This window comes from Mastomys coucha, unplaced genomic scaffold, assembly GCF_008632895.1.
Source record: "Mastomys coucha isolate ucsf_1 unplaced genomic scaffold, UCSF_Mcou_1 pScaffold7, whole genome shotgun sequence".
In the NCBI taxonomy this organism is placed as follows: Eukaryota; Metazoa; Chordata; class Mammalia; order Rodentia; family Muridae; genus Mastomys; species Mastomys coucha.
The window spans coordinates 13,709,759-13,732,893 of record NW_022196913.1 but is presented as its reverse complement, the minus strand read 5'-3'; the positions used below and the strand labels follow the sequence as shown (position 1 = coordinate 13,732,893).

Below are 23,135 nucleotides of genomic sequence, written 5' to 3'. Positions count from 1 at the left end.
TCTTTCTTTCTTTCTTTCTTTCTTTCTTTCTTTCTTTCTTTCTTTCTTTCTTTTAAAGCATTATGAGCATATGGAAGTAGCATGTGAGATGGTATGCCACAGTATTATGAGCATCATGTTATCCTGTATCTAAATAGTGTTCTTCCATTCTACCCTGTGTGTGAATAGGATAGGTAATATAGGTAAAAAATGTGGCTCAGTAGTTTCTTATACTAGCATTCTTTATATTAGAAATGTCGAGAGACTTGGAAAATGTTTTTACCATAACTTACGATGGTGGTGAGTTTTATGTGGTCTATTACTTCCTAAATGTAATAGTGTTCAGCATCTCAGTGGTGTTTCTTGTAAGCAGAAGCTCTTATACATTGTAGAGGGATTTTTTTTTGATTTTAGGAGGGAGACTCGCTTTCAGATAGGTAAGATGACAATGGCAGGTTTGAGGTTTGAGCAAGTTCTTTTCTGTTTCCTGTAAAGTTTAAACCAAGTTAAATAGAATTGATTTATATTACTTGTAAAATGTCAGTCTCTTCATTGAGCTTTCTATTTTTGTCTTTACTGTGTTGGGGATAATCTGAAAGCACATTCCTAATTGATGTAACAGATTGTATCCATATATATTTATGTAAGAGTGAATTTATATACATGTCCTGGGCTCTGCAAAATTATTGTTAAAAGCAAGCTGTATGAATTCATTAAATTCTGATTTTGTTTTTTTGCTTGATTTTATAGAATCATTATTCTTTATATTTTTTCTGACTTAACAGTTGAAACTTTTTCATTTATCATGACTACAAAGTTTAAAAATTTTGCATTTAGTTTCTTCCTCACTTTATATTCCTCATTATAAGGGAAATGAGAATTGTTTGTTATATGTCATTAAATGGGATAGTATCTTACTGTATGTTCCTCATCTGTATCACCTCATGTCTGTTTCCATTAGAATGTGAGCTTCTAAAAGGCCTTTGTACCTCTTAGCTGTCTCCCTCTAGGGTGGCATGTGGCTTCAAGCACGTGCTCAATAAATGATCTTTAACAAACCTCCTCATCTGTTACAAGTGTGGTCTTTTGACTCCTCTTACAGCATGGACTTTTTTTTTTTTTTTTTTGATATGTGGTTGGTGTAAAATGGTCAAATTCAGGAAATAAATGAAAGTTCTTTTGTGAGCACACTCTTTAGTGTTAGTAGGTTGGGGTTTTTCTTTTCCCCTCAGCTTTTCCATGTCTGTCTCTGTCTGTCTGTCTTGTCTTAGTCTCTCTGTCTATCTATGACTTTCCCTCTGACTATCTATGACCTTGTCTCCCTAATACACATATTCTCTCTCTCTCTCTCTCTCTCTCTCTCTCTCTCTCTCTCTCTCTCTCTGTTTTTCTCTCTGACTCTGTATATGTCTCTCTCTCTCTCTCTCTCTCTCTCTCTGTCTCTCTCTCTCTCTGTATATGTTTTAAAGATTGGGAACTGCGTTTGGTGGCTGAGATTTGGGGATAAATGTCTTGCAAGGCCCATCTGTGCCTCTCTTCTGCAGTAAGATGCTAGCTACCTACCTGACTTCTGTCCACTAGTGGAGTGGGGAAATGTTTCTGAAGGCTCCGATAGCAAGCTGAGTGAGAGCAGTCTTACTTTTCGAGACATCTTAGTTCTGCTCTTGCTTGTATTATATTCTGATGGTATTTACAGTATTCTATTAAGTGACTTACACATTTTTCAAGACGTCTTTTTGCTGTTTGCCTTTTTTAACTTAGAGAAATTTAATTTGTTAAGTGTTTAAAAGTACTTCTTTTCTTCTCAATTTAGATTGTCTCCAGCTTTAAGACTACCACATCAAGGGCCATCTGCCAGCTTGTGAAGGAGTATATTGGCCACAGGGATGGCATTTGGGATGTCAGTGTTGCAAGGACACAGCCTATTGTTCTTGGGACAGCATCTGCTGGTGAGCCAGACACTGTTGCAGCTGGCTTATTAAGATATGACTTTGATTGATAACTGATGGAAGTGACTTTCAATTGGCAGTAGCAAAGCAGTTCCTGGAAACAACAGTGTGCTGGAAGAGTTATTAAAACTAAAGCTTTTGGATCTACTTACAGCAAGATATGCCAAAGTCCTAGCACTCATGGTGGAGGCAGGAAGACCTCAAGTTCTAGGCCAGCATGGGCTTCCATATAAAATCTTGTCACACTGTCTCTCAAACAAAAAACAAGATGAAGAGGAAGGAAGGAAAAGCTCTTGTTCTGACTTGGGAGCACCCTTTTTTTTCTGAGACCGGTAGTCTTCCTTTGTATTTAGTCTTATGGGTGGATGTCACAGCCAAGGCTGGACTCCTGTTTTTTGAGGAAGGGGATACTTGGCTTTAGCTAAGTATGTATTATGTGAGGGTATCAGTATTTGGATGGTAGGAGCAACATGGTGGGATACTTTTTAAACATTTTTTTTTTTTTTTTTTTGATTCTTTGTTGTTCTTCAAACCAGAGATGCTTCTGATTTTGGGGCAGGTTTGTCATTTGTTTTCCATCAGTGAAAGAGTTACGCTAGCAACCGAAAAACGTGTATTCTCTTATCCTGTTGTGTTGTCAGAGGAGTTCGCTCTTCAGGGGTCACAGGTCTCACCACCAGTGCGATAGTTTATGAAAACTCAGACTAGTCCGACGAACATACTACCTCTTCAGCTAAAACTGCTAAAATTAAAAATGACGTTCTTAGCTCATGAGAAGTTACTTTCTCACTAGATTCTGACTTTTAAAAGTCAAGAGTCCAAGAAACCTAGTTAGAGACTTTGAGAGTTTCTTTTCCTGTTTGAAATTGTTCTCATACTTTAAACATCTTGGATGGTTTGTAAGTATTAGTTAAAGAAAGGGGATGACTTGTATAATATTTCTGAAATTTCATTTGGATAAGTGGCAACTATTTCTTCTCAGAATTTTATTTCCCTCCCTAGTGCCTGTGTGAGGATAAAGTTCAAAAGAACTGCCATTAGTTCACATAATTGAACTGAATTTGGAGGTTAATTGATTTTGAGAATTACAAGATGTTCTGAAAAGCTCCAATACTTGGAAAAATAATGGAACTGTGGTATAAATGGCTTCTGTGTGTCAGTTGCCCACATGATGTTTTCCATGTAGTGGTCTAGTAGGAAACCAAGTCCATTTGTCCATTTCCAGGTCTGCGGCTTCAAAGACAAGCCTCAGCCTCGTGCCTCTCTGATGGGGGAGACTTTTCTTAGGTCAGTTGAATTGTACAAAGTAGTAGAATCAAAGTTGCAGGAACTATTTGGGGACTGGAGAGATGACTCTGGTTAAGCACACTGGCTATTCCTCGGGAGACCCAGCACCCACTCAGAAAGCTCACAACTGTCTTTTAAGTCCAGCCCCAATGGAGCCAGTGCCCTCTTCTGTACTTCAAGGGTACTGCATATAAAGGCATACATGCAGGCAAATGCCCATCCATATAAAATAAAAATAAAAATAACTGTTAGGGGTGATGTGACTTACCATTTGTAGAGTATTACTATATTTTTAAAGGCACTATAAAATTGGTGGTGGCTAAGCTATGACTTTTCCATCTTGTAGATCACACGGCTTTGTTGTGGAGCATAGAGACTGGCAAATGTCTTGTCAAATATGCTGGCCATGTGGGCTCAGGTAAGCATTAACCTCAGTGAGCATAATAATCAGAAGCTGTATTTCACCTGGTGCTTCTTTTAAAAATTATTTAGAGTACTAAACTGTTATTGATAGAAAGTTTTATACTTGATATAAAATTTTAATATTTTGGTGGTCAGGGTACAGTGTAATGTAGTCAGAGAATAGAATAAACTATTTTTTACTTTATATGAGTAATATAGGGAAAAACTTAATGCTTAAGTGTACTACATATTAGTCTACCTTGGATAGCTTTATAATTATTTATTATAAACCATATGTTAGAGATTAATCTATAATACTTTGGTCAAGCAAAAACAAGGATGCTCCCACTGATTGTTTGACTCTGTAGTTTATAATATTTTATAGTAGCTTTCTTTGGCCTCTTTAGTTATACCTGGGTATTAATAGTTTTCTGACCAAATTTTATTTTTGTACTTTTCTCCTAAGTGTGTATAAATTTCTTCTGTCTAGAATGTCTCTCTCCAGTCTTTGTGCAAGGCTGCTTGCCTCCTCTGTCACCTACTGCCGTTCCTTAGTTTTGATAGATAGCTTGATATTGGGCACTTAGGTCCATGAACGCACATGGGTGTGTGTGTGTGTGTGTGTGTGTGTGTGTGTGTGTTTGTGTGTGTGTGTGTGTGTGTATGTGTGTGTGATTTCTCCTCCACTGTGCCTTTGATGATCTTAATAATTCATAGGAATCAACAAGACAAAAGCTAGAACATCATATGAATTTAGTGATCAGACAGTCCTAGGGAAGGAACTTGCGCTTCCCAGTTACATGGATGCTGGGAAGAATAGCAGGAACTCTTAACCACTTAGCCAGGTTGCACCCATTTTCTTACAGAAACTTTTTGCTTTAAGTCTCAGCTGAAGAAAAGGGCGTTTAAAGATCTCACTTTTGAAAGAGTCTTTTGGTAGTATGTAAGATCCCCACTCATTGTGGTCCTGAGGTTTTTGGTTTTGTTTTCTTAATCCCTAGATTAGTTTATATGTATAGGGTGGAAGCCTCTGCTTCAGCCAGACTCCAGCATATTGTTAAACATGGTAATTCTCCAGTGGAGGAAAGGGTGTAGTTTGGTAGCCAAAGAGAGGATACAAGTGTCTTTCTTGAGAGTATCTCTACTCCTATCGGAGTTCTGCTTAGGCTCACCTTCATAGACTCGCATCACGCACAGCTACATCCATGCATGAATCCTAAATTAACCCAGCATCTTCCTGACTAGCTTGGTGGTCTGCTTTATGATGAGGGATCTCATAGACCCCGGCTCTTCATCTTCTTTAGCTGTTCTTGCTGCTTCTTGTCTCCTTTGTTTCTTTCTTACTAGTTTTTTCTTTCTTAGTTTATAAATACAGTGCCTAAAATATAGTATTAATTACTAGGGACTCAAAAATGTGATAATATTTTGTAGAATATGTATTAAATTTTCTCTATCTTTTAAAAATATTTTTAAAATATATTTATTTTATAATAAGTAAATATTTATTTTCATTTTATGTGTATTGTTTTTGTCCAAAAATATATGTACCATGTGTGTTCCTGGTGCCAAGTAGGTCAGAAGAGGGTATTGAATCTCTTGGAACACAAGTTATAGCAGCTTGCTAGCAGCTACGTGGGTGCTGGGAGCTGAACCTGAGTTTTCTGTAAGAATAGCAGGAGCTCTTAACCGTTTAGCCATTTCTCTAACCTGTCAGCCCCCACCCCACAATTTACTTTTAAAATAAATTTGCCTTTTAGCATAATAGCTTACATTTAATACTTATGACAGTGTTTTTATCAGCTCTACTATGTTATTTATATTTCAGTATTGAAAGTAAATAGAATTCTCTCTCTCTTTTTAATGTAGTTTTTAGTAAACCATCATTTTAAAGGCATAGCTAATAAAATTGCACTGACATAATTTTTTGAGGTTTGGCAGAAGTTTTACAACATTCTGTCTAAGGGATAAGCATTTTCTTTGTGAAGCAGAGTCATGAAGGTTGATTCTTTTTAGCTCCTTTGTTAGACGAATGGTGGTTTCAGTCTATTCTAAAACCTAGGGTTTGCTTTAGGAAAGCCTTAAGTAGGGAGATGGGCCTAGAATCTTTTTAGTAACTGATGGGTCCCATTGAGCTGGGTGCATGCTTGTTAACTTGCTGACCATCCACCCATCCATTAAGATAATCCATCTGAATATGAGGAAGGCAGGCAGGCAGAAGGCTGCTGGGCTCTGTGTTGGCTTATGCTTTTTTATTAAGAAAATGAATACTTCCTCAGGTAACATTGCCAAAACTTACCTTTGAGTATCCTGAAAGTGGGTAAGAACATGAGAGGACAGAATCGAATCCCTGTTCATTCTTGAGTCTGGTTAAAATTCTCTCCTGTGGTCTCATTTGTTGTAGACTAGATGAGGGTTCTGTAAGCTGGGGAAGATGCAGGGCGAGTCCAGTGGGCAGTGTCTGTACACCACAGTTTGCTTTTGCTTTTTGTCAAATAACCTCACTTTCTTTGTTTATCCTGATTTATTTTAACTCTAAATTACTTAACCTGTGTGTTAAAGTAGATTGGTAATATTCTTTCTTGTATATCCTGTGATTTTTCAAGTTAATTCATATTTTAGTTTTTTTATTATACCTCTGTTCTAACTTACATATTAATTCATAGTTTAATCAGATCAGAGAATCTAATGAACTATCATAATTTTTAAATTTATAATTATCTTTGTAATAGCTATATTAGTTAATAAATATCAGTATCATGTATTTGTTATCTTAAACCTGTTTTTGTAATATTTTTATTTTGCAGTAAATTCTATAAAATTCCATCCCTCAGAGCAGTTGGCTCTTACTGGTATGTTGAATCTTCTTCTTTCTTGAATGAAATTATTAATAATTGTGAAACAGCTATAAATTTTACATTCTTTTTTAGTATTATCAGAGTTATCCATGGTACTTAGGAAAGTTAGATATTTTATGAATTACTTTATTCTTTCTTAAGTCATTTTCCTACGCTTCAGTAGCTTGTGTGCATCCCGTTTAATACTGGCTGTAGCAGTGGTGGCCCACTCCTTTAATCTCAGCACTTGGGAGGCACAGGCAGGTGTATCTCTGAGTTTGAGGTCAGCCTGGTTTTACAGAGTGAGTTAGGATGGCCAGGGCTACACAGAGAAACCCTGTCTCAAAAAATCATCCAAACCAATCAACCCAACCCAAGCAAGCAAGCAAGCAAGCAAGCAAGCAACCAACCAACCAACCAACCAACCAACCAACCAAACAAACAAACAAACAAAAACATAACTTCATTTGCTGCTTTTGGAAAGTAACCTTTTGTACTGAGGATTATTTCTATAAAATTGTCAGACAGCTGTGGGGTCATGTTTTGGGATATAGATGATAATCTTGGAGAGTATGTGTTGGCTTTGATGGGCCAGAGTTTGGCATACTTCTGAAAGAGACAGGAATATTTATCTTTGACAGATCATATAACACACACAAAAAAAAGCAAGACAGTCTCTGGTCTGTCTTGCTTTTGTAGCATGAAAGTATGTCTCTGTAGCAGGTGAACTGTTCATTTATAAAAACAGGGAAGTGCCTGTGCTTTTCCCATGGGCCATGTCTGCTGACTTGTAGAGTCTACAAGCTGAGATGACAGGGTGGGTACTTGGTGTAGGTGGAAGGATTAATGAAGAAGCCCACCTTCATTAATCATTCCTTCATGTGTGGTATACAGTGATTACTCGTTTTGATAGTGGGAAGGTTATCTAAATCATTTTCCCAGTCCTAGGTGATCATAGCCAAGGTTTACCTTACTACAGATCTGAGGAGTGAAAGTGGGGAAGACCCTGAAGGTTTATTGTGTGATTGGTAGAGAAGACGCTAGACCAATGGCAGATGGATGTGTAGATATCAACCAAAGGCTTAGAAAGGAGAGGTAAAACCAAGTGATATCTAAACAAGGAACTAATAGGAACTTTGAGACAGCTAAAGGAGAAAAGAAAATTGGACTGCCATTCTTACGTAGTGCCAGTCAGGACGGTCAGTTGATGTCGGCCATTACAAGTTTACTTTCAGCTTATGGTAGCTTCTTTAGGTAAGCTTTGCAGCAGTGAAGAGAAGATGGAAAGCAGACCACGTTGGTAAAGGGTGAGAGTAACCCATTCTGGAGAGGAAAGGGGTCTCAGTGCTCTCTATGTCTGTCCTTCCTCTTTCAGTCCTAGTCAAAGCATTGTCTTGTAAACTTCTGCTTCAGGAATAGGAAAACAACACAAATATGTAGCGCTAAAAGGAACATAAATAAATAATGTTTATTGTAAAGTCCTGCTAATAATGAATGGATGAAAGTATCATTCACTTTCCCTGAAACATCTCAGACTCAATTATAGTCATAAGTGTAATGCAATAGAATATTTATTACATAGATTAAAATCTCTTTATGTTACAGAGAACTCGTCTACTTTAGTTGTGCCTGGGACAGGCCTAAAAACCTGATTACAGAACTGAGGTGTACACTTCAAAGGGAGTCAGCCTCCTGAGGTAGTCAGTCACTGACATTCCCTAACTCAGAGGTGTTCCAGATTAATCTCTACTATAATCTGTGGAGGGATCTGCGTGCTTTCTTTATTCAGGCATAAAGGTACCCTAAGAAATATTTTGTTATAGCTAACACTAAGATTGAACATTATTTCCTGGCCTTCACAGTGCTTCAATAATCGTAATAGATTTCCTAGCTGTAATTAGCTGGAAATTTTTACTAAAAAGCTGTCTTACCAGATAGGGCGTCTCAAGAGTCAGAGATAGCAGTTAGGCACTTATTATCAGAGCAGTCTCACACAAAAAGAAAAACTGTTTTACTGCCAGTGAGAAGTTAGAGGTTGTAGGGCTTCCCCCACTAATTATTTATGTTACAACCAAAGAATGCTAAAATACAACCTTCAGCTATTTGCCTCAGACAGACCCTGAGAGTTTACCTTGGGGCTGCCAGAACGACCCAGCACGAGAAGAAGGACACCACTGCTCCTCTGCCTTGCACTTGGCAGCTTGTTCTCACTGACCTTGATGTAGCCATCTCCTGCCTATGTGACTTCTGCAGTATGCCCTGTTTTCTATATACCATATAAGCCTGATTTCTACTTTGTACAAATTGCATTCAGTTACAGCACTCCCTTGTGTCTGTTTCTGTTTGTCATTTCTTCGCCAACCCCTTGTCTACCTGACTAGGACCCTGTTCCCCCACGGGTTGAGGGAGGCCCGGTCTGGCTGGCCTGTAGCATCTTTATATACTTTTTAATCTTCAAAATTTTTCTTAAATGAAAGGGGAATATTTTCTTTAGTAATAGCAATAATAATCCTAATTTTGTACATGTATTCTATTAATAGCCTTGTACAGTCTGAAATCACTATTTAAGTAAAGTATATTTGTTTTACTAAATGATGAATCAGTTAGAAAAGTGTGATTGATGTTTGGCCACAGATGTAAGAAAGAGCACATTTCATGCTTGGTGTGCCCTGTGGATAATCATCCCTATTTGTCTTTTTAGCTTCTGGAGATCAGACTGCTCATATCTGGAGATACGTGGTACAGCTTCCAACACCTCAGCCTGTTGCCGACACTAGTGTAAGCATGTTTAGTCACTCTAACAGTTCTCTGCTGGTCTATTCATGTAGGACTCTGGATGTTTTCGGATTTTAGAATAAGCTGATGGTATCTGGTGTGGTCGAATGTGGCTTAACTGACCTACGTTTTGAAAGATTAGTGTAGATGTGAACTATGAATTTAATCAGCCACCTTAGCAGACAGATGGGGTGAAGGAAACAGAGCATAGGGCGAGATGGAGGAAGACTGTCAGAGTGCTGGGTTCTTTAAGCACCAGGAAACGGAACTGCCTGCTATAAACATGTGTCTTCTTCGGGACAGAGGAACAGGGATCTGAAGATATTTAGTGATAAAGAGATAGATACTCCTGTCTGTCATAGTCCTGAGGTTGGCTCGTCCTCATTTTGAAAGGGCTGGCTTCTTGGTTTTCATCCTCCCTGCCTTTCTGTTTTATTTTCCTTTTCCTCTCCCTCTTTGTTTCTTCTTAAGAGACATGGTTTCATTGTAGCCCAGCCCAAGTTGGCCTTGAATTTGCATTCTTCCCCAGCCTCCTTAGAGCTGGGATTATGAGTCTGTGCCATCTATCTGGCCTCAGTTTGGTTTGGGGAGGGGGAAGGATGCCACAGCCCAGTGCCACAGCAGGTCACTGGTGAGGATGCTGCCTTCGTGGGTCTGAAAGGGAAAGAATGGAGCCCAAGAGCATCGCTGTTGAGACTTAGATCTAGTGGACTCTGCTGGAGTAAGGGTTTGTTTGGAACCTGCTGTCCTTTCCATTCTTTTCTTTTGCTCTCTTTGGAAATAGAATTACCTGTCCTGAACTTCTGAGGTATTATATTTTATGTAAATATAACTTGTTTGTTTTCTGTAGGCTATAGCTAGGTATGAATTTTCCCTAGGCATGAATTGTACCTTTATTCTTATGCAGACCTCCCAGTCTGAATGGTGTTGTGCTAAGAATGTTCGATAGACTTTAGTGTTAATGCTTGAATGAGTTGCTATTTGGGGATAGAATACACATATTTTTCAGTGTAAAAAAGCTCTGTAATTTGGAGGCACGGGGTTAGAATGTTATAGATGGTGTCTTAGTTAGGGTTTCTATTGTTGTGAAGAGACACCATGACCATGGCAACTCATATAAATCATTTAATTTGGGCTGGCTTACAGTTCCAGAGGTTTTAGTCCATTATCATCATGACAGGATGCATGGTGGCAGCATGCAGGCAGACATGGTCCTGGAGAAGGAGCTGAGAGTTCTACATCTTGATCCACAGGCATCAGGAAGAGAACTGACTTCAGCTTCTAAGACCTAGAACCCACATCCACAGTGATACACTTCCTCCAACAAGGCCACACGCCCTAATTGTACCCTCACTTAGGCCAAGCATTCAAACACATGAGTCTATGGGGTGCCGTTCCTATTCAGACCACCATTGGGTATTTGTATCACTCCAAAATTTGTATGCTAATGTGGCTTTAATTAGAGGCAATATCTTTAAGGAAGTAGTTCAGGTTAAATGAGACCATAGTCTGGGACCCTGGTCTGATAATATTAGTGTTCTTAAGACATCAGAGACCCTTCTTTTTTCCTCCGGATTATGTGAAAAAGGTCAGCTGTTTGCCAGGCAGGGAAAGACCTTTCCTCAGAAAGCAAACTTGTTGGTACCTTTATCGTGGACTTCTGCTCTCCAAAATTAACTCATGTCATTTCACCTTCTAAAACATGAGGTTTCAGTTGTTTTTGAGCCCCCTTTTTAATGTGGTCTCTCCAATGGAAAAGAGCTTTAATACTACACAAGGCCCAAACCATACACATGGTCTTAACTCTCAAATCCTTTCCTCTGCGTGTTGCTTGTCTGAGGAGCTGAGGAGGTAGCTCTGTCTGAGGTATTTATTTCTTACATTTATTTATTTTTTTCATACAGATATTTTATTTATTTATTTATTTATTTATTTATTTATTTATTTATTCATTCATTCATTCATTCCCCTTAGTGAAAGCCTGTTGTGCTCACTATTGTAGGTCAGGAGTCTAGCAGTTAATAAACCTGTCATGAAGTTTGGAGTTCTCTGTGACACATATCTCCCTGCTCTGTTTCCAGCTACTCCATGAAACCTTATGGATTTAGTTGTTCAGTCTTTTTCGGTGCATTGGCAAACTATTATGCAGCATTCAAGAGAGATATCCACTGAGTTTTCCTATGGATCACCATTGGGCATAGTTATGTAGGAAGTGCAAGACAGACAAGACAGTGTGTCAGATGTCACATACAATATTCTTTGTTGAAGCTATGTTCGATACCTAGCCAAAGAGATCCTTGTCCACAGAGCCGTCCAGAACTGTACAGCAGTGCAGGTCTAGGGGAGTAAGACTTCTCTGGTGCAGGTGTGGGAGCCGAGAAGCCTAAGGACAAAAGGCCAGAGCCCTCTGAACAGTTCCATCAACAGCAGACTCCAACAGCTCAGGGCCAGCGTTGCTGTAGCGTTTCCAACAGGCATTTCCGGTGATTGTAGCAGCCCTTCCTGTCTTGATATGTTTATATGCTGGGAGTCATTATTCTCTTGACCAGCACAGCCTGGGAATGAAGCTCTCATCTCAGGCAGAAGGGAATCGGTTTTGCCGACCTTTAACCTTTTCACAGTTTTGCAGGCTCTCCATTTTTTAGCCAGTTGCCGATGTAGTGGCAGCCCACTCCAGCTCCCTTTTCATAGTTCACCAGGCGTCGTCTTTCTAGAATAATGGGTATGCTGAGGCGTCGCTGGCTCCCTCTTGCTTTTGAGATGGAGTTCTTTCTTTGCAGGGCTTCCGTGTTCTTCTGTTATTTGCTTTTAAAACAGCCTCACTGTTTAACTCTGGGTGGCCTTGAACTTATGGTAGCCCTGCCTCAGCCTCCAAAGTACAGGGCTTATCGGCGTGAGTTATTGTATGCTTGGACTAGAGAGTGATTTGGTTTCCCTTTGTAAGCCTTTCTAGGCTTAGTTTTTATACTCCTTGTGCACTCCAGCCCGCACTGAACACAGCTATGCTTACAGCTTTACAGCTATCACATCCTTTCCTTTGCTAGGCTGTACCTGTTTTCCCCAAGCTCCCCTTCCTTCACCTGTCACTCCTGTGTGGCTTCCTTGAAGAGTTACACTACCCTGCAGAGTTCTACTTCCTCTTCTTGATGGAAGCACTTGACAGTGCTTCCCTTTTCCTCAGAACAGTTTTAACACCAGCACATGTTTGTCCCAGAGCCCTCCCAGAACTATTACCCCACTGACTTTCCTTCCCACACAAACATCTTCAGCAGTATCTGAAAATTTACTCTTTTCTCTCCTGAGTCCCACTCTGCCTAGCTTAGTGTCCCTGCAACTCTGCTGGTCCTCAGTCATCAGTGTCACCTTCATGGTTGCCCATCCAGTAGACACTGAAACTGCTTTTGGAGATTCTAACATACCCTTTCCTCCTGTTTCTTCCTTCCCTTAAATCTTGTTTGGTGGTTGTCCAATGCTCTACCCACTGGTGTAAGTGTAAGGATGCTGCTCAACTGTTGTTTTCCTATACCCGTCCTAGTTGGCCTCAGTCAGCATCTGTGGCTTTAAAGAGCAGCTGTTTCTGTGGGTCTCAGTTTGCATACTGACTTTCCTCTTAACTCCAGACTTCAGTTGTCATCTAATCAATGCCTTGCTTGGATGTCCTGTATCTGCTGTTGGGTTCTGGATGTCCCCTAACCTGCTGCTCTTATCCTGTTGTTCATCTCAGCTGTGCTGTCACCATTCACTCAGGAGTTTGGACCATAGACTTTAAATTGTTTTCATAGTATGTGTGTGTGTATGTGTGTTTTCCATGTGGATATCTGTTGGCAGATTCTGAAGCTTTCCCGAGAGGATATATTAGTCAGCCTTCCTACCACTGCTCACACCTAGACTTCTCTTTCCTGTAGTTACATTTCCCCTGGTTCTTCCTGAGACGGTGGCTTCAGCATCCATTTATGTTACCACAGTCTGTAGACTAGAAGTCTAAAAGCAAGGTAGCAGAAGGGTTGCTTTATTCTAAGGCCTCTGTCCTTGCCTAGTAGGTGGTCACCTTGTCACTGTGCCCTTGCATGATCTTTCCTTGTATGTGTCTCTATAGTAATTTTTTTTTACTGCAGTCCATCTGTCATGGTAGACTGGGTCCTACACTCAGCCTAATTTTAATTGCCTCTTAAGGGCCTTTTTTTTTTTTTTTTTTTTTTTTTTTTTTTTACTAGAGTCACATTCTGAGGTCTTGCAGTTGGGGTTTGGCATGTGAGTGTGTGGGTGACACAGTTCAGTGCACATCAGCCTCCTCTCGTTTTCCTGTGTTTAATTCAGGTAACATGTCTCTGCTCAGAAGTGATGATTTTTCCACCACATGCAGAATAGAGCAGAGTCCTTTCCATGGTCTATCAGTGTTCCATACTACCTGTTACAGTGCCCCTCACCTCGTTTCTGTGTCCCTTCACATACTAGCAAGTCCAGTTATGCAGCAGAGTGAAAAGACTTTATACTTAGATTCTTTCACTATCTGCATACCTTTCTCCTTTGTTCTCCATAATAGGACTTAGTTGTTGTTAGTCTCCTTCAGTAATTCTGTGAAGACAGCAGCCCTTCAGCTGTCTGTCTGTCTCTTCCGCTCCCTTTCTTATTTTCTTCAAAGTACTCACTCCCACCTGATTGTGTGTGCTGTGAATTCCATACCATGTGAGTGCAGATGACACGATGACATACTTCCTTGTGGATTTTGTTTATAAGATATATGCTCAGGCTAGTATGTATACACACATGACATTCATTCTTATACTAGCCACTGTGTGTATGTTTTGTGAGTATGTGTATTACCTTTCTCCTGTTAGGACAGGAACTTTGCCAGTTGCATTTATGCTGGATTCTTATCATTTAGTGTAAGCACCATCTTAGATATGACCAATGTCCTCTGTCTTCTCTACTGTATAAACAGCATGACGGTTGAATCAATATTTATTGAACGAATAAACATTTTCTTGAAGAGCTGGACTATAGACTGCTGTTACATTTTTATGTTATCTGGCTTTTAATAAAAGATTTAATTGATACAGGAAAATCAAGAGATCTTTCATTGTTAGAACTTACAATGGAATTATAATTTAGAAGTTTTTTAAGTGTTTTAAATGGGCTCCTAAGAATGAAAATGTATTTTGTATGAGTGGTAAAAATGAAAATATTGAAAATTGCTTTATTTGCTCTTTTATTGATTAGTGAAAATGAATTTTAATTCTTTTGGTGCCATAGTGGCTTTAGCATTATCCAGAATATTATAACTAAGACTTTTATAGTCAAGACTTAACGTTGAGAAAGCATTCCTTAAACATTAGTTACATATCTGATATTATGCTTGCATTGACTCTAATGGTGACTAAATCTAGAAAGATAAATGGTGTAGCCTTTTCAGGAAAAAACCTAAAGATTCCTACAAAATCTTTTTTTCTGATTTTTACCCTTAGCAACAAATTTCTGGTGAAGATGAAATAGAGTGCTCTGATAAAGACGAGCCTGACATTGATGGAGACGTGTCCAGTGACTGTCCTACTGTCCGAGTCCCACTGACATCTCTCAAAAGCCATCAGGGTGTGGTTATTGCTGCTGACTGGCTGGTTGGTGGGAAACAAGTGGTAACAGCCTCATGGGACAGAACTGCCAACCTGTATGATGTGGAGACATCTGAACTTGTTCATTCTCTGACAGGTATCTTGCTGTGAACATCTGAAGTTCTTCGTAGTTGGGCTGTTTTTATGTCTGAGCTTATAAATTACCTCCAGACCAGGACTCTTTAGTGCTCTTGGCTCTTTGGTTGTCATTCTTGGACAATCTTTCTGATTGATTAATAGAACTCTTTATAGTTAAATGTATTTTACCTTCAGTAGATTAACTGTAGCATGTAGTATTTCAATATTTGAAATATGGTTGTTGTATTGGTATTCTGTTTCTCTTTGACACTAGCCCCCGCCACCCCTTTTACATAAACTTAAATAACAGGCAGGAGTCTATTAACTCGATGTTTCCTTGTCAGGCTTTCTATGTCTGTGGTGGCTGCTGCTCAGCTGTGGGTGTCTACTTGGTTGAAGTGAAGATGCAGCTTGGGCAGGGTCTCTGGGACTTGGAGTTCTTCCATGTTCACTGGTTCCTGGGAAAAAGCCATCCAGGTTCTTGTACCCCTGTGACTGGGGCTGTATTTTATCTTCAGGAGTTTAACTGTAACATGTAGTATTTCAATATTTGAAGAATAATTGTTTTATTGGTATTCTGTTTCTCTTTGACAGTCTACCTCTCCACCCCCGCCCCTTTTAGATCAACTTAAGTGATAGGCAGGAGTCTATTAACTCAGTGTTTCCTTGTCAGACTTTCTATGTCTGTGGTGGCTGCTCCTCAGCTGTGGGTGTCTACTCATAGTGGTCAATTAGGGTCTATTCTGAGCATCCAGGAGTCCTAGGAAAGGCCCCTTCCCATAGCAGGATGCTGGCTTCCAGGCCAGCAGGAATATGCCTCTGTTGCCCTGGATTCTTTAGCTTCTTGGGTGGACTTTGGCCTTTTGAATGGTTCTAGCTGTTTAGACCAGGCCACTGAGGACAGCCTTGATTTTGATTAACATGAAGTTGACTGATTTAGGGACCTTAGTTACATATGAGGTGGTATTTTCTTTGGTTTAGTGTATATAGACAGATATATTTACAGGTTTTGCCCAGATGCAAGACAGGATGTTCTAACAGCTCATAAAATTACACCATAGCAGTTATTCTTGTTGCAGTCAGCCTGTTAATTTGTCTGACTTTCTAGCTGTTAAGACCAGAGACTGAGTGATGTATCTAGTTCCCTGTTCTTTTATGTAGATAGCTGAAGAGACTCAGGCATCTGAGGAGATAGCTTTCCATACCACTTAGGTAATTTCTTAAGGTTTACTTTTCCATCTGATATTTAGTGGTGCCTAAAAAGATGATGGATGTTTTTGACTCTTGTGTTTTTAAAAAAGCTTCACTCTCATTGTGTGTCTGCAGGTGGATGACCTTGTGTTTTTGTTGTATTTGGTTGTAGGGCATGACCAGGAGTTAACACATTGTTGCACTCACCCCACCCAGCGGCTCGTGGTGACCTCCTCCCGTGACACAACTTTCCGTCTCTGGGATTTCAGGGACCCTTCCATCCATTCCGTGAATGTTTTCCAAGGACACACGGAGTGAGTTACAGTTCTTTAGAGATCTTAACTATGTATAAAAAAAGTTTTGTAGGTTGCCATTGAAACTTTAATCTTAATTTCTACCATTTGAAATTTATCTCTTTTTCATAATGATCGCTCTGTCTCTAAACATTTTGGTATGTGTTTTCAAAGGCATAGAAGAAGACTAAAAGAAAACTCTGATGGTCTTTCAAGAAATTGAATGGGATTGAATCTGCCAGGGGTGGGGGTGGGTGGCTCAGTAAGGGAAGAATCAAGAAGCACCTCAGGCATGGTTAGTGGGAGCATAATCCTTGTCATCTGTTAAAGGGCCCAGTCTAAGCTCTTCACAGCTTACTCACAAATTATTGTAATATGTTTTTAAAATTGATTAGCAATTAAGTTAATTTAGACTAGCAAACACAAAGTATTGGGCTTAATAATGGTATTGCCATAGCCATGTGTCATACTTTTCCCATCTGGCTCCCTTATTTCTCCCTGCTTACCTCCTTATGCTTTCCTCTTATACATACTCCAGCCCTCTCTCTATTTCCCACCTCCTTTATGATCTATGATCCCAGCCCCTCTCATGGCTCCCAGCACAGACATGGATACACTGAGAGGAGGTTTCTAGAGCTGTGTGCACACACACGTGCATACACGATCATCAGTCTAGTATGTGTCCTTCTCACTTCTGTCAAGCAAGTTAAGCCCGAGGCTACCTCAACACAGTTCTTCCACAAACCTATATCCTTTGGTCTTTTCAATAAACAAGGAGATTGTTTATCTAGTTCCTCATGACACACCTAAGGGAGTGTCTGCCAGGTCTCTCCCTGGAAAGTTATATCTTCCAGTTTGGAGCTACTAGAGTGACACTTTGAGATATGCGTCTATCTTTTTCCCAGCAGCCTTTCATCAAGTGAGTCTAACATTGATGATCTATGCCAACTTAGTGCAAGAGTGTTGCGCCAGAGTCAGGTTTCTCATTCTGCCATTCTTCTCACCCTCATTGGCCAGCTCTTACCCTTTGAGAACAAACACAATTTCTGGATATGCTTGTCATTTTGATTGTCATTGTCCTTTATTGTCATTTTAACTTGGGCTCTTGGTGCCACTGAACCTTCTACTTGTCCCCTGGTCTCTAGATATTGCTGTCCTTTTCCTGTGGTAGGATGGTGCCCTAGGCTAGAAAATAGCACAGCATCTCACTCAGTTGGTTCTGCTAACCTGCACTGGAGCAAGCAAAATGTATCAGAGAGTTGAGTTGGGTCAAGAAGAGAGTTTTGTTTTCAGAGAGCAAGACAGTTATACTTTGAGTAGAGTAGAGCAGATGGGAGTCACAGGGAGAGCGGCTAGTTTGTCCTTAACCATGCTTGCAAGGACGGTATAGAAGTTGTGGGGAACTGGTGCAGGCTGGAGCATTGTGTCCAGATAAAGGTACAGACACAGCCAGCCAGCCAGCCAGGATTTTATAAGTCCTTGGTGTGTCTGGCCAGATGTAGTCAGAATTCATAGTTAGATTTGAGGTTGCTGGTATCATCTTCATTCTAGAGAAAGTAAGCCATGAGAAGCCAGGAGGCTGCCTGACTTCAGTGAAGTTTAATTCTTTTTTTTTTTTTAATATTTTTTAAATATTTTTTTAAATTATTTATTATATGTAAGTACACCGTAGCTATCTTCAGACACCCCAGAAGAGGGCATCAGATCTCATTACAGATGGTTGTGAGCAACCATGTGGTTGCTGGGATTTGAACTCAGGACCTCTGGAAGAGCAGTCAGTGCTCTTAACCGCTGAGCCATCTCTCCAGCCCAGTGAAGTTTAATTCTAAGGGAGTGATCTAGGTCAATTTCTCCTAGTGTCTTCAGCTTGCCTCCTGGTGATACTTAAAGACTTAAAATTCACACTCTGGGTTATTTGAAACATTTTTGTTTCATGCTTTGAGAGGAGGATGTATTTGCATTATTGGTAACTGATGGAGGTGTGCGTTATAGCTTTTTTTTTTTTTTTTTTTTTTTTTTTTTTTTTTTTTGGTTTTTCGAGACAGGGTTTCTCTGTATAGCCCTGGCTGTCCTGGAGCTCACTCTGTAGACCAGGCTGGCCTCGAACTCAGAAATCCACCTGCCTCTGCCTCCCAAGTGCTGGGATTAAAGGCGTGTGCCACCACGCCCGGCTTGCGTTATAGCTTTTAAGGTCTTGCTATTACATGAAATAGCAGTTGTTTTAGCAATCTGAGGAACATGACTGGTTGTGATACCCCCCCCTTTTTTTTTTGGAGTCAAGGTCTTACAATGTAGCTGTTGTTGTCTAGGAACTCACTATATAGTCTAGATTAACCTTGAACTCAGAGATCCTCCTGCACTGCATGTGCTAGCACATCTGACCTCAGGAGCCCTTATTTATTATTCATTTATTTATTTATTTATTTATTCATAACCTTTTATCAGTTCTTTGTGAGTTTCACATCATGTACCCAATCCTACTTGTCTCTCCATCCCTTCATATTTGCCCTCCACCCTTGCAACCCCCTCAAAAGGAAAGAAGAACCCAAAACAAAACATAAACATGAAATCTTGTCATGGAAGCTATAGTGTGACCCACAGTGTACTCTTTTGTCCACACACCTGTACTTGCAAATGTTCATTGCAATGAGTCCTCTGGCCTCTGGCTTCTGCTACATTATCAATGCCAGATCCTTACTAGGACTGCTCTCAACTATCCTGTTGTTGTCCTGTGTCATGGAGATCCTGCAGCTTTGAATCTGCAGGACTGACTTCTTCACACCATTCAGTTGTTTATAGATGAGGTAGGTGTTGGGGAGGGTCAACTCAAAGCCCTGGATCTGGGCCTGGGTGGTAGCTGAGTTGGTTTACTGCACCCACACCACCAGGACAAGCTTTCCAGCCCTGTCTTGGGCTAGCTCACCCAGTGCCACAGTCGGCAAGGGGCAGGGCACCTCTCTTGAGGAGTCCTTATTTTTAATAAAGATCAAGGGTTATTTCAAAGGTTTGTTGGCCCCCCAACCCCAACTCCAGGCGCACACCTTGAGACAGGATCTCTTTACATAGCTAGTCCTGGATCTCACTTTGTAGATTAATCTGTATTCAAGCTCAAAGATCTCCCTCTTGCTGAGTGTGTCTGATTTTTAAAATACGAAGGGACCAAGAGTAGGCTTAGAGTAGATGTATCTAATTCACAGGAGCCTTGTCCAGCTTTTCTGAGATGTAGGATAGTAGTTAGCTTGGCTTTAACCACAGGATAAGTGGAAGTTTTCATAAGAGTAAAATACATGAATCAGACTATTCCAACCAGATGATTTCCTCTTTTCTCTTTTCTTTCTTGATTAGTCATGAGTTAGCATAGCACATTGATGTGTATATCTAAAAAGCATCAAAATGGTTTTTCTTTGGTACTAATTTCCTTGCTCTATCAAAAAGGATAAATTTACAATTTTTGAGGCCTTTCTGGATTAGCAAGAGTTGGCTGGATTCTTTTGCTTCTAAATTTGGTGTAGTTGGCTCAGTGGTCAAGAGCATTGGCTGTTCTGTAGAGTATACAGGGTTGATTTCTACTACCTACATAGTAGCTCACAACAGTCTATAACTCTAGACCTAGGGGATCCAAAGCCCTCTTCTGGCCTCCTCAGTACAAGGCACACAAGTGATGGACAGACATGCACACAGGAAAAATACCTATATACATAAAATAAAATTAAAAGTAAAAGAAGTTTAAAAAAAAAGTAGCTTAGTTTAAAAAGTACCCTCTGGCCTTACTCATGTAAGTTTAGGACCTGGTCAGCAGATGGAGCTGTAGATATCTTTTTTGAACACAAATATTCTAGTAATGATCAGTAAGCAGTAAGCTTTTAGAAACACTTCACATTTAGAAAGAACAAATGAGACATTTCACTTGGTTTTATCTGAGGAATCTTCATAGTGACTGTTGCCTTACAGCTTTGTCATGAATTCCGGAAGCTTGAGCCTATACAATCAAGTAGCAGTAGTAAATGCATATAGATGTGCATCTGTGATCCATAAAAGGCATGCATGCTTTTCTTAAAAGCAAACTTGACTTCACTCCTCATTAAGAACAGAAGGATGGCCAGGTTCTGTAGTGTGTTCTCTTTAATCATTTAGTTTGCTGTTCTGAACATGACTAAAGAAAATAAGCCCTGGCTTTCCTGCTTCATCACTCTGGTGGGTTCACAGAGTTCTGCAGGCTCTGCAGGCCCTTCTGCAGTGGACTATAACATTCCTGGATGTTCTGCTTTGGAAGATCCTCTGAATGAGTACATGGTAAGGGGCTTTTCACAGTGTGGTCTTCTAGTCTAACAAAGATGATTTTCTGGAGTCTTTTCATTAAGTTCAAAAGTCAGATTCTCATCTCTTCTGTTTGCTGTTCTTACTGTTGTAGCTCTAAAAAGTTGACTGTAAGAAGGTTGTTTAGTGAATCTTTAGAGATAGACAATATTTCTACAGAAACCTTTCTTACATATTTCATATTAACATGATATGCAACTCTTTTGAAAATTGTATTTTAAGTATGTTCTTATGGGAATTCAGCATAAATTCTTTTAAAGAATCAATGCCTTTAATGTGAACAGTTAACAACTGTCCAGTTAATCTGTATTTCTGTATATTGGGTTTTCTTAAGGCAAGGCATAGTTATATAAGCATCAAAATTGTTAGCTCAGTTTTGTGATCCAATTTCTCAAGGAATTGAGAGAGATTTTTTCCCTTTTCTTTTTCTCTTTCTGTTATCTCTCTACTTTCCTATGGCCTGGGTGCCTTTTTGAGAAACTAGGGTTTGAGATATAATGCTTCACTGTAAGATAAAAAACTATAGCCAAATGGTCCCTTGAGATTTGTACTGTAGTTATGCTTGCTGGGTACAGACAGAACTCCTTGATGTAAGCTGTGTTCAAGGCTTTTACTTTTCTAACACGTTTTTGATGTGTTGCATTGATTTTCATCTTGTATCTCTTCATTATAATAGGAACCTACCATTGTAGTATTTATTGAATATAAAGGTGTATCTGTTACTGGATCAGTCTTTAGTAGCTCTGTGTGTACCAGTTTGTCTAAAGAGTAATTTTAGGTACTCTGTATAGCATTGTTTTACTAGTAGCAGGAATGCAAAACTGATGCCTTGCTTTTGGGAAAATAGATGATTACTTTGAAAAATTTGATATAGGACATTTAGCTAGTGGCTGAAATGATTGTTTTTCATGAATTTCTATCTTAAGTATGAAGAGCTGGCACGAAAATTCAGTGGTTTTTCTTCTGAATTGGCCTCTTTGTATAATAATGTGGTTTTTATCTGGTAGTGTAATTTAGTAGCCCAAGTGTGTACTTCCCAAGCCAGTGTTTCCCTTCTTCATCTAGCATCCTCCTCTTGTGCTGGTCTCCACCCAGATCTTGAACTATATGGAGTATGGATGATGCAGTCATGTGCCGGAGTCTCTTACAATGATGGAGGTTTGTTAGGTTAAATACAGTTACTGTTCTTTGAAATAGCTGACTGTCTGATTGCTTATAAACAATCTGAGGTCCCAGCTCCAGTCTCAGATTCATCCTTTTGGTACCATTGTCTTGTTTACATGCTTGGCACTTTTCCTATCCTATCCTCTATCCTGTTTCCTCATGTTCTGAACCTCCCTCCTTCCCCCCTCCCTTTGTTTTGTTTCAGTTACTATGAGAAGGAATTGACAGTTGAGGCAGTCATTGGTCATTAAACTTCCTCTATGGGTGGCCAATGACTCTAGTTTATACCCGACTGACAATTTGTTTACAAGTGTGAATAAACTTTGGCATTGAGAACAGTCTGAAATTAGCTCAGCATGGATGAGTATTTGAGAAACGGAAGGTTTTTTTGTTTCTTTTTGGTGTTTCCTTATACACAACGGTAGCTTTATTTTCAATGTGAGCTTTGGTGATTTCTTTTAAGGAAACTGAAATGCATCTAACAAAACAAAAAAAAATCTTAAAATCATAATGATTATTTTGAGGTTATGAACTTTTTGTATGCCTTTATTGGCAAGTATCTGGTGGGTAGGAGGTAGTTACTACTAAATACTTAATTTTAGATAGACTCAGCACTGTAGAGGTAGCTTTGTATTATAGCAACAGCTATTTTTTGTTTTTTGGCTTTTTTTTTTTCTTAGCTTTTAAGAAGGCATATTTGGAAAATCACATTTTTACCTAGATGGCAATCTATTTTAATTAAACTGTATTTTGTTCTTTGTCAGAGTCAGCATGTGGGAATCACCGGGTTATAGGCTAGGGAGAAGGGGGTGGCTTTCTGCTGTCAAGCTGCCTCATGGTGGAGATTTTAGAGGATGGTATTTATTTTTTATTTTAATAATTTGTTTGTTTAAAAACTTTTTTTTTTTTTGGAAACAAAAGTTTCATGGATCCTCTCTCCCTTCATAAGTACACTTAGGTCTATGGTAAAATCTTTTTTCTTTACCTTGGGCTATGGTTGAACTGAATGCATAGCTGAGGATAGGCCTGAGCTTGTAATTTTCTGCCAGGTGCTGGGGTCACAGGTGAGCCCCACACCAGCTTGTACGAGTGTTAAAGTCTGCTCTAGTCCTGGAGACTGCCTCACACTCATCTGTGTGAGGAGGAAGAGGCTTGGAATCAGATACCAGGGAGTGCCTTCTAGGGACAGTATAGCTCCAGAAATGTGTCCACAAGAACACATGCTAGAAATGACTTAGAAATAGAATGATCTGTATG

The 23,135-nt window shown here is 39.6% G+C and overlaps 1 protein-coding gene across 3 annotated transcripts in view; it reads left to right on the top strand.

Moving 5' to 3' along the window:
- Nucleotides 1-23,135, top strand: part of Wdr37 (WD repeat domain 37) — a 68,713-nt gene that overhangs the window by 23,588 nt on the left and 21,990 nt on the right. For all 3 annotated transcript variants that reach the window (XM_031359764.1, XM_031359763.1, XM_031359765.1), the window contains 6 exons: nt 1,793-1,928; nt 3,562-3,633; nt 6,422-6,466; nt 9,153-9,229; nt 14,692-14,932; nt 16,277-16,418. In XM_031359764.1, coding sequence (XP_031215624.1) covers nt 1,793-1,928; nt 3,562-3,633; nt 6,422-6,466; nt 9,153-9,229; nt 14,692-14,932; nt 16,277-16,418 — 713 coding nt within the window. The remainder of the gene's footprint in view (nt 1-1,792; nt 1,929-3,561; nt 3,634-6,421; nt 6,467-9,152; nt 9,230-14,691; nt 14,933-16,276; nt 16,419-23,135) is intronic.